We start from the raw sequence: 13,905 nt of genomic DNA on the forward strand, positions 1-13,905 counted from the left end.
AGTGATCTTGTAGAAGGGTCTGGTCCTCCTCTGAAGGTCCAATGGTGGCTATAGAGCTCTTGTCCTCTGGGAATCCAGTAGGCGAGCTGCTCCTGATGTTGAAAGCCTCAGCCTATATCCATGTAGGAATGCTTGGATCCTCCCCCTGGGCGGAGCATCCCACAATGGTATGATGGAATTTTATCAGTCCTGCAGTGGCACTCAATGGCCCATTAGCAGAACGTATCTCACCTGGAGAGCATTATCAGGGATGAGTCATGGAAGCCATAAAGAACACTACCCCACCTGTTTATAGCAGTTGATGAAGATGGTGATTGAAAACATGCATTTGGTTACATCTTGCATTGCAACCTGAAACAGTGGGGTAATCCCTGCTTGGGTGGGTGAACACCACCCCCCTTACCCAAACTGGCTCAGGTGTAAAACCCCCACCCTGGGAAGGCCACACACACAGGGGACAATGTCACACTTTGCCCCCTCCAGGGGAGGTCTCGGTCCCTGTCACGCTTTTTCACAGGCTGGGCGACTTTGTCAAATGTTAGAATAATTTTTCTCTTTGTCCCTGTCACCTTTGCGACAGCTACACAGAGCTTCCCCTTCCTTTTCATATTCTGTATTGGGCCTAATTTCCACTTTTCTTTTATTGGAACCTGCCAGCAGCTGAGCTGGAGCTGTGCAGGACCAATAGAATTTAGATTTGCCACAAAACAGCTTCTATTGTCAGTTTATAAAATTTTGGGATTTGTTTGCGTTTTCATTACGTGACTTGTGGGAAAAGCAAATATTCATTGAAGTATTTTATGCAGAGTTAAGTTTGATTTCTGCAAAGTTTATTTTGTCCGGTGCCCAGGGGACGCTCTGTGCCTCTCACCCTGGGGGATGCTTGGAAGGGGCTGGGGAGGGTCCCTGTCCCTGTCACCCCAGGCCATTCCCCAGGCGTTTGTCCTTTTCACCCCAGGCCATTCCCCAGAGGGTCTCCATCATTCTCACCCCAGGGAATGCCTGGGGGGTCTCCCTCTCTCTCATACCCTGTGCCAGGGGGTGCTCGGGGCAGTCTCTGTCCCTCTCAGCCCAGGGGATGCTCAGGGGGTCTCTGTCCCCTCCCTCTGGGGGATGCTCGGGGGGTCTTCATCCCTCTGGCCTCAGGCAATGCCTGTGCAGGGCTGGGGACCAGGGGCTCTGTGTCCCTCTCACCGCTGAGGGTGCTCGGGGCTGGGGGGCTCTCCGACGTTCTCACGCCTGAGTGAAGGTGCAAATGACACCGTGAGAACGCAACCTGTCGATCTGCTCGAACTCGGATTGTACTGAACAAGAAATGGAAAGGAGCGAGGGAGAGAAAGAAATCAGAAATGTTCTCAGAGCGAAAGGAAGAGGAAAAAGCCCCAACCCGGACTCCGCAGCTCTCGGGGACACCCGCAGGGCGCAGCGCCTTTCAAAATTCCAGCCAATCAGAAGAGGCGCTAACCAATTTCCAGCCAACCAGAGCATTTCTCGCCGATGACTCACCGGTTGCCAGGCGGGCCCGCAGAGCCCGGCGGCCCCGAAGCGGAATTTGGGGCTCGGGCCGGGGGACGGATCCGCCCCGGGGGGGTCCCCGAGCCCCTGCCCAGCCCTGGGGCCGATCGGGGGCTCCCCCAGCCAGCAGCCGGTGCTGCGGGGCCGCGGGGCAGAGCGGTGGGAAAGGGGGGTCCGGGCTGGCAGCGGAGGAACTGCGGGAGGAAGAGGAGGGAGAGGAGGAGCAGGAGCGGGAGCGGGAGAATCGCGGCGCTCGCAGCGCCCGCACGCCGAGCCTGCAGCACCCCCTGCCCCGGGAGCATCGCCCCCAGCCCCGAGCCGCAGGGGAGGGCGGAGGCCGAGCTCGCCCCGGCTCCAGCCAGGGGTCTCAGGGAGGATTTTCTGGAGAGTGTTCGGAGCCGGCAGATCCCGGACTCGAGCCCCGGATATCTCCGGGCTCCCTAAGAGGAGCTTTTTCGCGGGGAGAGGAGCCGCAATCGCCCCTCGGGAGGGTCCCAGGGGTCCATGTGGGGATGGCCCGGTACCGACGGGGCGGGACATTGGTTTTGGGGATTCCCGTGAGAGCCGGGGCTGTGGAACGGGGGACCCCCGGGGCGGGGAGAGGGGAAGGGGCAATACCGGAGCTGGGGGACCCCCGGCAGCCCGGAGATGAGGCGGGGACGGGACCCCCTAACCCTGAGAGGGGTGTCCTGGGGTGACTTCATGATGCTCGTACCCCATCAGTCTGTTTAGCCCAGAAATGAGTTCTGCACCTTTAAGTTTGATTCTGAGAGCGCAGGGGAGGAGGAAGAAGCTGCAGTTTGTTTTCATACACTGCACTCACTCCTCCACATTCCTGCTCCTGGACTGTTGTGATGCCTTAAGGAGCTGGAACAGTGGCCAGATGGAGCTGATAGGAATAAAGTGGATTTTTACTGAAATGCTTTCAAAGGCCACACCCTGGCAGTACCGGAGGCACAGCTGTGGCTCTGCCTGGATGGCTCCAAGATGGGAGCAAAAGAGGGCTTGGTCATGAGATCTCACATTTTTATGAGTTTTAGTCTATTTGCATATAGGAGTTAACTGCCCAATTAATAGCTTCAAATTATGAAGTTTAATCCTCCTTGCTTGCTTGCCCGCCCTCCTCTTTTCATGTTGTTTATGCTTTGGGCCTGAAGTTTGAAGAGATTGTCCTTGAGTCTCCAGCTAGAAGATGATTGTTTTGTCTTCAACACTCTGTGAAAAGATCCCAGTAACACTTAATATAAAGCTAAAAGCTGCACACCAAAACAGAACAGAAAAACTTAAAACCTAAGGTATCAGTTGTCTGCTGACAGACAGCAGGACAGAGCTCTCCTTTGCTTTTCGTTAGTTTTAACTCTCTGAGGCAGAGAAGTTCCCTGGAGTATGGTTTTTCTTTTTCTTTGGAGCTGTTTAAACCTGCTCTGGACTGAACACCCAGAACACCGCTGGCAGCTCCCACCTGTGGCCCACCAGGCTGAGCCTGGGCCGCAGCATTTCCAGCAGTGGAAGGACTGACATGAGACTGATAAGAGACTGAGTGAGCAGAGCTACAGCCCACAGAAGGACTTTCTGAGATTGTCATCTCTTTTGTAGCGGCAAGAGGTTTTATTGTTTAATGTTGTTCATTTTTTGTGCTGATGAATGCTTTGCCTGTTAAATAAAGAGGTTTTTTCCCCTTTTCTCCGAGGAAGTCTTTTCCTGATCTGGTTGGGGGAGTGGCTGCTTGAATTTGCTTTTTAGAGAAAACCCCTTTGGAGGTTTTCTCCCAAATTTGCCCTAATCCAGGACAGGGTTGCGGGAAGAGAGAGGACCCCCAAGTGACTGGACTGGGGGGAGGCTGGAGTGGGGGACCCTGAAATCCCCCAGCATCCCTAAGCAGGACCCTGGAGAGAGGGATCCCCAGGACCCATGGGATCCCCAGCAGCCCTGAGACAGGGGACCACCAGAACCCCAGAGGGATGAGACTGAAAATGGGATGCTCCTGGTGGCTTTTTTTAATTCACTCTTGATTTTTGGAAATTTTTATGGGCACCAGATAACTTCTGGAGATGGATTTGGTTGGGAGGAATTCCCAATCCAAGGATTCACACCTTGTTTTACCCCAAACCAGGATTTCCCATTCCCAAACCTTCACCTGATGGAGGAGAAGGCTGCGAGGAAGAGGAAGATGCCCCAGGATACCCAGGCAGGTGAGGAGGAAGTCAGTGCCCCTTTCCCCCTTTCTCCTGCTCCATCTCCCAGCCCAGCATGGCCCCCAGCTGCAGGACAACCCTGCTGCCAACGCCGTCCTGCCAGGGATGCACTGGGGGGATCTCCTTCCCCTTCCCTCTGGCACGGAGGCAAATCCCATCCTCTCCTTGTCCTTCCTTCCCCAGAGAAGGAGCTGAGGATGGAGACCAGGGAGGACAAATCCCTGCACCAGAACCTCGAGGAAGAGGCTGTTTTTAGTGGTGCCAGAGTGCAGAATTACAATGGGGAGGAAAAGTTCCAGAGATCCCACAAGAGGAGGGGCTGCAAACCCAGCCCAGGCTGCTCTGAGAAGGAAAGAACCGCATTGAGCCAGGAAGGTGGACAGAGCTTCAGCCAGAGCTTGGAGCTGGTGGCTCATGAGCAACTTCATGATGGGGAGAAGCCCCACAAGTGCTTGGAGTGTGGGAAGAGCTTCAGGCGGAGCTCCCACCTGATCCGCCACCAGATAATCCACACAGGGGAATGGCCCTACGAGTGTGGGGAGTGTGGGAAGGGCTACAGCTGCAGCTCCGCCCTCATCACCCACCAACGCATCCACACTGGGGAGAGGCCCTACGAGTGTCCCCAGTGTGGGAAGAAGTTTCAGACCAGCTCCAATCTCCTCCTGCACCAGTGCATTCACACAGAGGAGAGGCCCTTCCGCTGCCCTGAGTGTGGGAAGGGCTTCAAGCACAACTTTACCCTCATCAGGCACCGGCACATCCACACTGGGGAGAGCCCCTACGAGTGTCCCCAGTGTGGGAAGAGCTTCTCAGACCGCTCGTTCTTTACCCAACACCAACGGAGTCACTGGTAAGGGCAGCCCTGTGAGTGCCCCAACTGCAGGAGGAGCTTCATGCACTGCTCCAGCTTCATCCCCCATGGGAGGACCCACGTTGGTCAGAAACCTTGCACTCTACATTCTCTGTGATGCATGTTGGGAAGACACTGGGCTGGTTATTCTTTTGTTTTGGCCCTAATTTTCTTTGCATTCATCTTCATCCCTTTAAAACAGAGAAAATTGGGGTAAAAATCAAGAAATTCATCAAAGACATCTAAAGGCTCACTTTTTACTTGTGTTTCAGGGGAATCTGGGATTCAGGGAGATAATTGGGAGAATTTGGGGGTTTTGGGGGTATTTGGTGTACTTGTTTCCCTTTCTTGGCACTGAAAGAGACAAGAGGGTTCAATCTGTCACCTAAATGCCACTTAAAACTACTCAATCCCACCCCAAAATTCCTTGATTCCACAACTCTTTGGTGTGGAATGGTGTTGGAAGGGAATTGAGCAAAGTGGGCTTCAAATCAGGAGGGTTGAGATGGGCATTAGGTGGGGCAGGATGGGTGGAATGGGGTTTGGGAGGTGGGAAATGGGGGAAATATGGCTTGGGAAGGGGGTGTTGATGTTCAGGAGTTGTGGGATGGGTCAGGGTTGGGATTGGGGAGGTGGGTTGGGGTCTGCAATGACACAGCCAAAGTTTGGGGATGATGAAGGGAGGGGGAGCCCATTACTGAGTGAGTTTTTTATTAATCCACATTCCTGAAGAGATTTTTAGGTATCTCATGTTTCTGAGGCAGTTTTGGGGCACTCCTCAGCTTTTGGGGGCTTTCCTGAGAGCAGCTCCACGGAGCCCCATTGCCAGGGGTGGTTGCCTTGGGCATGATCTCAGAGCTGTAGCCAGAGTCCATTGCCTCAGTGCTGGAGAGCAGAGAAATGATGAACGGCCCCAGACATCTCCAGTGTGTGTTTGGGGCAGGGAGAGTTCTGCATAGGTGGGGTGGTCACTGCCCCACCCCAGCCACTGCAGCCTCTGGCCCAGCCCCAAAGTGGCTGCCAAGCCCCTGGCACCCCAAAAACCCCACCTGGGAGAGGGACCAGAGCAGGTCAGGCTGTGACAGGGGTGTGACACTGACACGTCCCATGGCCCTGGAGCTCACAGCAGCTGAGACCCAAGACTGACTGTGGATCTCTCTGTCCCTCTCTCTCTTCTCCTGACTTCCTCTTCTCGAAATCTGCATAACTTGAAGTTGAACAGGTTAGAGTTTGCGAAGTCAGTGCTTTGTCAAGTGATTTACTGTAATTCAATGCTGTTTAAGATTTCCCAAGTACCTCATTCTCTGAAGTTTGCAACTAGAAGTTTGTTCTCCACCCTCCTGAGCAGTTTGTTGTTTTCTCCCCTTGGCCATCTGTCCTGCAGGCTCTGCCCCCTGTGTGTGCTGCTCCTCTGCCCTGGCCGGCTGCACTTGCCCATCTCGCTGTGCCCCAGCATTTCTCACCCAGCGTTTCTGTGCCCTCCCTGGGCTCCCTGCACCCAGCGCTGCCGGCTCCTGGCACACAGAGCCAGGGCAGGAGCCCACCCTGCCAAGGGGTTCTGGGGCAGGGCGAGAGCTGCGATGGCTTCTGAGCTCAGCAGCTGCTCCTGGCATGGTTCCATGGAGACGGAGCACAGCAACGCTGCTGAGCATTGTCCCTGCTGAGGGTCACACACTGCCGGGGCACATTCCCTGCCTGCAGGATTGCTGAGCATTGTCCCTGCTGAGGGTCACACACTGCCGGGGCACATTCCCTGCCTGCAGGATTGCTGAGCATTGTCCCTGCTGAGGGTCACACACTGCCGGGGCACATTCCCTGCCTGCAGGATTGCTGAGCACTGTCCCTGCTGAGGGTCACACACTGCCGGGGCACATTCCCTGCCTGCAGGATTGCTGAGCACTGTCCCTGCTGAGGGTCACACACTGCCGGGGCACATTCCCTGCCTGCAGGATTGCTGAGCATTTTCCCTGCTAAGGGTCACACACTGGCAGGGCACATTCCTGCCTGCAGGATTCGTGCCCGACCCAAGCACTGCACTGATGACTCCAGCATTGCTTTCCAACAAAAACGGGAAGGCAAACTGTGTGTAGGTCATGGTATTTTAGAGTGTCTAAAACTCGCCAAGTCATCGATCTTAGAGGTGAGATCCATTTGGAATTAAGTGGATGGGAAAGTAGTGCAAGATGGAAAAGGGGAACATGGAAATAAAGAGAGGAAAACATTTCAGATGGTTTCTTTCCATTTTCATTGCACTTCTGGAAAGCTGTTTCAGTTTTCCAGGAATCTTCTCCACAGTCCTGTCTGCTCTTTTCAAGAACCTTTCCTAGGAAATGAGGTCAAGCTCCTGTCACAAGATGTGTCCCCAACTGCAGCTTCTCTTGGCTTTCAGCACTGTCCGTGCAGCAGGATTCTTGCAGCAAAGCAAGACAAAGGTTTAGAGAACTGGACAACTTGTCCTTTCTTTTCCTGGTGGACTGGGGAGTTGTGCTGTTGGTGAGGTTTTCATTGTGACTGTTCCAACCTTGGAAAACAGGATGTGGTACCAAGACTTGTTGGGGAATGCAACCCTGACTGAATTCAGAGAAAGAATCTCCAGAAGCTGCAGCCGGAAATGGAGAGTTGTGTGATAATCATTCACACATCTCCACAGACACCTGGAAAGTGATCTAGAACATGAAAATTGATTGTCAGAGGCAGTTTCTTTCTGTTTTCAGTTTAGATGATTGTACATCTCTTGTGCTGGTATAAATCAAGAGCATGAAAACAATAGGTTCATGATAAGCAGCAGAACAAGCTGCATCTCCCAGAGTAGAAGACTGAAAGGATCTGAAAAGGAGAAATGCAGGGAATGACTTGGTGAACCTTGCCTGTAAGAAGGGTAATTTTTTCTAAGATTTTCCAATCCATTTCCTTTTGCTTTTCTCCTTCTTATTATGGCCATTTCCATCTAGACTCACCATGAAATGAGTAGCCTGACCTTGTGGAAGTGCATGAAAAATGCCCCGTTCCTCTGCAGGGACAGTCAGGGTGGAACAGGAAGCAGTTTTGATATAATTGTGTGATAGATGAGTAATGCGATGGTTGAGTCTCACAATTAAAAGGCAGATATTATGGATATGTTAAGACAAGTTTTATAGATTTACAATTATGTTTTACACCCCCTTGTGTTGTTATCACAAGGTTACCTGGTAGTTGGGGTATTTGGGAGGGTTGGCTTGTTACTATGGCAACACCTGACTGTCAATCAAGATGTAAGGAAGTGACCTCCACCACTGGACAGTGAAGAAAGAGTTGATTAACAAGATTTGAGAGGGGCTAAAGGGTTAAAAGGTGAAACATCCATTGTGTGGACAAGCACATAGTGGGAAAAAATCCTTTGCTTCCAGTGCCGTTATATTTTCTGTATTCAGTCTTCTGTTGTATTTTTTGAGAAGGTTTTAATAATCCTTTTAAATTTTTGGAAGTGAGCATCATTTCTCACAAATGGGGGCTTGTCCAGGAAATACACCTGGCGGCCTTAGGAGTTTTCAAAAGGGACGCCTCCCGCTACAGATTGGGCGTAGTCTGTCGGACTCTCCCAGTTCCACCAGTGGTTGCAGGCTGTAAGCCCAAAGACACCAGGAGACTGGATAATGAAAAGAGGGGAAGAGCGGTGGGTACCATTCACATAAATATTTCTGGCCAGATTGTGACTCTGTAATTCCAGTATATGAAAGTGAGCTTCATATTAGTAATATACTGGATCCATCCTGGTCCCTTGAAGCATCAGGATATTGGACGGTAGAAAGGAAAAAGGAACAGTGGCACTCATGGGGGGCAGGAAAGCGGGTATCCCATAGACAAGGACCCCATGGCCGGCAGGACACGTAAGACTGAAGGGTTTGTGGGGACTTGTGAACGGGGTTCACCCATTGGGGAAACTGTGTTTGTGCCAGGATGGGGACCCACAGCGGGATTCCCAGCCGGCACACACCACGGGAGCCAGTGAGCTCTGTTGTTACCATATTTCTAGAGTCCGGTACCTTATGGGTGGTTTCCTCACAAGCAGCTCTTCACAGCAGTGTTGTTTCTGCTTCTTCATCAGGGCTCCTCTAAGGCTCTCCCTGACCGGCCAACCCACCCTTTTATCCCAGTTATCTTCATTAGCCACAGCTGCCGCCCATTTAGAACAACTAGGATCGGGGCAAGGCCACTTATGCAATACATATATTTTACTAGGATTCAAAGGCCACCTATACAATACACACTAAGATTCAATGGCCACCTATAAGCTCCACGTGACACTGTGGCTCGCACGGTGCTCAGAGAGGGGGCAGCCTCTGGGGTGCAGCCAGTGCTGTAATTTCCAGGGCCAGCCAAAGCCGGGCTGGAAGCAGGGTGATCACCAAGGGGTTTGCTGCAGGGGATCACCCAGGAGCTGGTGCAGCAGTTTGTGTGCTGCCAAGCCAAGGGGGTCGGGGCAGTCTGGCCACCAAGCCAAGTCGTGTCAGGGCGGAGCTGCTGAACCGAGGAGGTCAGGCTGGGCTGGCTGCTGAGCCGAGCCAAATCAGGGCAGGTGGAGCCGCTGAGGATGAGCCGAGTCAGGCCAGGGGCAGGACCGCAGCTGCCGAGCTGAACTGGGACGGGCAGAGCCTCCGAGTTGAATTGGGGTGGAGAAACCACTGAAAGCTGAACCAAGTTGGGTTAGAAGTTGGATGGAAGCTGCTGAGTCGAATCAAGGCAGGCGGAACCACCAAAGCTAAGCCAGGTCAGGCCAGGGGTGGGACTGCAGCTGCTGAGGGGAATTGGGCCAGGGGCAGGCCATAACCGAGCTGAGCCAGGCGGGACAGGGAGCAGAGTGTTACTGTGAGACCGGAGCATTGAACCGAGGAGGAGAGGAAGGGCAGACACCAATCCGCTGATGCAGAAGCCCCTGGATCGTAAGTTTTTTTTGTTTTTACTTGTCAAAATAGAAGTACAGATTTTTGCTTTTTTTCTCTCCCTTCCCTTTCCTTCTCTTTCCTCCTTTCCTTGTTTCTTTTTTTCCCACCCCGCTTTCCTTTTCCCTTCTGAGAGAGGCAGGCTCTGTCCAGGGCAGGGCCTGTGGTTAGAAAGGTGAGCTCTGTCAGGGCAGGGCCTGTGATCACCAGTCAGGATGGGACTATGTGCAAATAGAGAATCCCCAAGGGGAGGAGTAGAAATTGAAGAGGTACCAATAGGTATACCCCCAGATGGCCCACTGGGAAGGAAACTAGCCCAATGGAAATATGACCCAAATACCAGAGACAAGGATCAGCTCAAAGTGATTCACTATTGCATGGTAGAATGGACCAGAAGGGAAATTAGGAGCAATCATGTATACTGGCCGAGATACAGGTCAGATGAAGGGTGGATGTGTCAGGCATTAAACATCCATGTAAGAGCTAAGAAACCATTCAATCGGGAAGAGAGTGACTACGCTTCCTGCTGTGGGAGGGGGAGACCTCACCCTCAAAGGTGTCATGGTCCGCCCGAGTGAATGGGTAACGGATGATTTTTTGTGCAAAAAAAATAACCAGCAAGGCACAGGGGGTTTGCAGTAACAAATCGACAAAATGCAATTTTATTGAAATAACCACAGCTGATATGCGTTGGTGAGGGAATCTGGGGAAGAGAAGGGTAAGACCAGGGAAGAGGGAGGAAAGGAGGACAGGTAGGGTATAGCTACTGAAACGAGTCGTCATCCTTCGGGGGTCCAGCTGTCGAAGCTCACTGGTGCATGTTGCGGGGAGATCTCAAAGCACGGTCAGATTGCACCCCAAAATATACCGTTTTTCACTGGGGGAAGGGTGGCCGAAATAAGGTTTCCAAGGAGGGAAAAAGAACAGGAACAGAAGGAGGGGTGTTTATTCCATTGTTTTCATGGCTGAATGCTCGCAGGTGCGTTTATTCTGGGCAGTATTCCCCCCTTCGTGCACATCTCCCCCCTGAGCTGGCGAGGTGTTCAGTCCCAGTCTCTGGAAGGGGGTGCCAAGGGGGTTTCTTGTCTTGTCTTGGTTCCTTGATGAGGGGATTCGCATCTCTGTTTGTCTGTCACGGTGGTTGAAGGCAGGCAAGAGGGGTCTTCTCTTTGAGGGGGAAACCACCCCAGAGCTCAGACCAGCCAGGTCAGGAGGGAGGGAGAAAGTCCAGATCTATTGTTCAGAAAGGGAAGCATCCCCCTTTCGAGTTCAGCATGGCATGTTCTGCAAACAACACCTGTGAACACACTGAATAAGGATAATATTTTCTTTCCCAACTGGCTCAACAGTTTTTAACCTTTCAGTGGTCTTTTCTCTTCATGACAATTGTGAGGCAAAAATGAAAGATTTTCGGATAGACTTTCACATAAGGTATCAGAAAATAAAGAATGGACCCATTAGAACACTTACCCCCTCCACCTCCAATAGCTGCAGATGCACCTCCCCTACCCCCTGATGGGCTTAGTCAAAACACCAGAAACAGGGTGGCACAATGAGAGGAAAGCAGATCAGGGGATGGGAACCAAGCAGCAGGAATATATGCCCTGAGGGAAGTACCCCTGTGTGGGATGCAGGGAGGAATTAGATTTGCAGTTGTGACTCTCAGTTCTTCTGAAGTGAGAATGTTCAAGAAATAATTGAAAGGATTACTAGAGGACCTCACTGGGTTAGTGGAACAGTTAGACGGGTTTCTGGGGCCCAATATTTATACATGGGAAGAGATGCAATCAGTAATAACCATTCACACCAGAAGTAAGGCACATGATCCAGGCAGCTGGGATATGGATATGGGAAAGGGGGCATGTGCAAGGACCTCCTGGGGATCTGAAAGTGCCCATAATGTGCCCCACCTGGGACCACAACAGCGCTGGGGACAGGCGTGACATGGAGGAATATAGAACATTGATTATAAGAGGTATCAAAGAGGCAGCTCCCCATAATTAAAATGCTCATAAAGCTTTCAATGAGCAACAAAGAATGAAAGAAACCATGACAGAGTGGCTAGAGAGACTGAGAAGGAATATGAGGCAATATTCAGGGGTTGACCCTGGCACGGTGGCCAGACAGATCTTACTAAAGATAAATTTTGTCACTCATGCCTGGCCAGATATATGGAGAAAGTTAGAAAAGCTTGATGGTTGGCAAGAAAGGAGGTTAGAGGATCTTCTAAGGGAAGCACAGAAGGAGTATGTAAAGAGGGATGAAGGTAAGACCAAGGCAAAAGCCAAGGTAATGGCAACTGCCATTAGGGAAGGAAACCAGCACATGAAGAACAATCCAGGTAAGGGAGGGGGATTCTAGTGTGGGAAGATAGAAGGAGGGGAGATGCAGCTCCTTGGGACTGGGCACAAAAAGGTGAGTTTGGGAAACAGGGGAACTTAGGACCAGACTGCTTTTACTGTAAAGAGAATGGACATATTAGAAGGAATTGCCCCCAGAAGGAAAAGGGTCTATGAGACTGGGCAAAAAGGAGAAGTGGAAGACTAGGGATGTCAAGGGCTCTACCTTCTCATGACAGACTACCATCAGGAGCCCTTGATAACTTTAAAAATAGATTCCAGGAGAAAGAATTTGAATTCTTAGTAGACACGGAAGCTGAAAGAACTTGTGTTTTTAGAATCCCAAAGGGGGCAAGTAGTAGATGCAAAAGGAGAGGAGTTCAAGGTCTCAGTTTTAAAGGAAGTAAAGTTTGAAGGGGCAAATAAAGGAGGAATCAGGGATGTTCTATTAGTTCCAGAGGCAGGGTGCAATCCATTAGGGCAGGATTTACAGGTGCATTAGCAGTTAAGCATTGGAGTATTCTCAGAGGAAGGAAAAATTGTAATTAATCTTCTCCCATTAAGGGAAGAGGATGAGGGCAAAATTAATGAGATGATGTGGGCAAAACTGAAAAATCAAGGCAAATTGAACATGAAACCTATAGTAATAAAATGAATTGATGAGAGCCATCCAGTCCAGGTACGACAATATCCACTCTCCCTGGAAGGGAAATGAGGACTACAGTCGGTGATCCAGGACCTACTTGAGGACAGGACCTTAGAACCTTGTATGTCCCCCCATCATACACCCATATTGCCAGTAAAGAAGTCAGATAGGACTTACAGGCTTGTCCAAGATTTGAGAGAAGTGAACAAAAGAACTCTGAATGGATGCCCAGTAGTGCCTCACCCCTATACACTACTATTTGCCAGTGATAGTAGAACAGGTGACTCATTGGGTAGAGGTGGTACCCACTGTGAAAGCCAATGCCAATGTTTTGAGTGAAACCCTTCTAGAATCAATCAGTCCCCAATATGGAATGGCAAACAGGAATGATTAAGACCAGGGAACTCATATGACATCGAAGATATTGCAGAAAGTTGTTCAGACCCTGGGAATAAAATTGGAATTACACACTCCATGGCGTCCACAGAGTTCCGGTCAGGTTGACAGATGAATGAATGAAACTTTTAAAAGAGCTCTAGTTAAGCTAATGATTGAAACCCAAATGTCATGGACAAAATGTCTCTCTTTGGCCTTATTAAGAATTAGAACCCAACCCCAGACAGATCTGGGGGTGTCACCCTATGAAATGATGTTTGGGTTACCCTTCTGGACCTCACCCCAGAAGGTTGCCATGTATGAGGAAGGGGAAACCAATGCCAAGAAATAAGTTATGTCCATAGCACAAACCTTAGAAGGGCTAAGACATAAAGGGGCAATTCCTCAAACTACTACCCTGGATTTCAGAATCCGTAATATTAATCCTGGAGATTGGGTGATGATTAAGTCATGGAGAGATCAGCCTCTAACTCCTCAGTGGGAAGATCCCTTTCAGGAACTGCTCACCACCAAATCGGCCATGTGAACTACAGAGCAGGGATGGACTCATGGCAACATAGTCTAAGGCCCAGTAGAAGAGCCCAAAGAGTGGACTGTAACATCCAGGCCAGGTGAAACAAGATTGACTCTCAAGCAGAGACTGAAAGACAACCAGAAAAACACCAAGATGCCCAAAAAGTGGAGTCAAGCTTCCACCAGACACCTGTTTTCATGGGTGAGAATTACCAGCATCTTTTGAGGAGAAGTACACAAGGGACTGTAAAAGGTAATAGGACAGCTTCTTTAAGAAAAGAAGACAAAGGAAGGAGGGCAAAGCTGGGTTGGCCTCATTGTTTGCTACCAAGAAGGCTCCATAGTCCTGCTGCGGGTAGCAACCCCGTAGGCATGGTAAGGTAGGGACAAAAGGACATACTGGACCTCTATAATTCCTCAATTGTCTTTTCATTCAACAGGGACTCTTGGGCAGGACCGAGTTGGCCACTGTACTCACCCCTAAGATACACTGACTATGGGTAGCAGCCACATAGGCACGGTAGATGGGAGT

At 50.8% G+C, this 13,905-nt stretch overlaps 1 protein-coding gene across 1 annotated transcript in view; it reads left to right on the forward strand.

Moving 5' to 3' along the window:
* Nucleotides 1–4,171: 4,171 nt before the first annotated feature.
* Nucleotides 4,172–13,905, forward strand: part of LOC134433444 (zinc finger protein 271-like) — a gene marked incomplete at both ends in the record, with an annotated part of 174,067 nt that continues 164,333 nt past the window's right edge. The window contains one exon of the mRNA XM_063182293.1: nt 4,172–4,530. Coding sequence (XP_063038363.1) covers nt 4,172–4,530 — 359 coding nt within the window. The remainder of the gene's footprint in view (nt 4,531–13,905) is intronic.

The sequence above is a fragment of the Melospiza melodia genome, unplaced genomic scaffold (genome assembly GCF_035770615.1).
Source record: "Melospiza melodia melodia isolate bMelMel2 unplaced genomic scaffold, bMelMel2.pri scaffold_18, whole genome shotgun sequence".
Taxonomy (NCBI): domain Eukaryota; kingdom Metazoa; phylum Chordata; class Aves; order Passeriformes; family Passerellidae; genus Melospiza; species Melospiza melodia.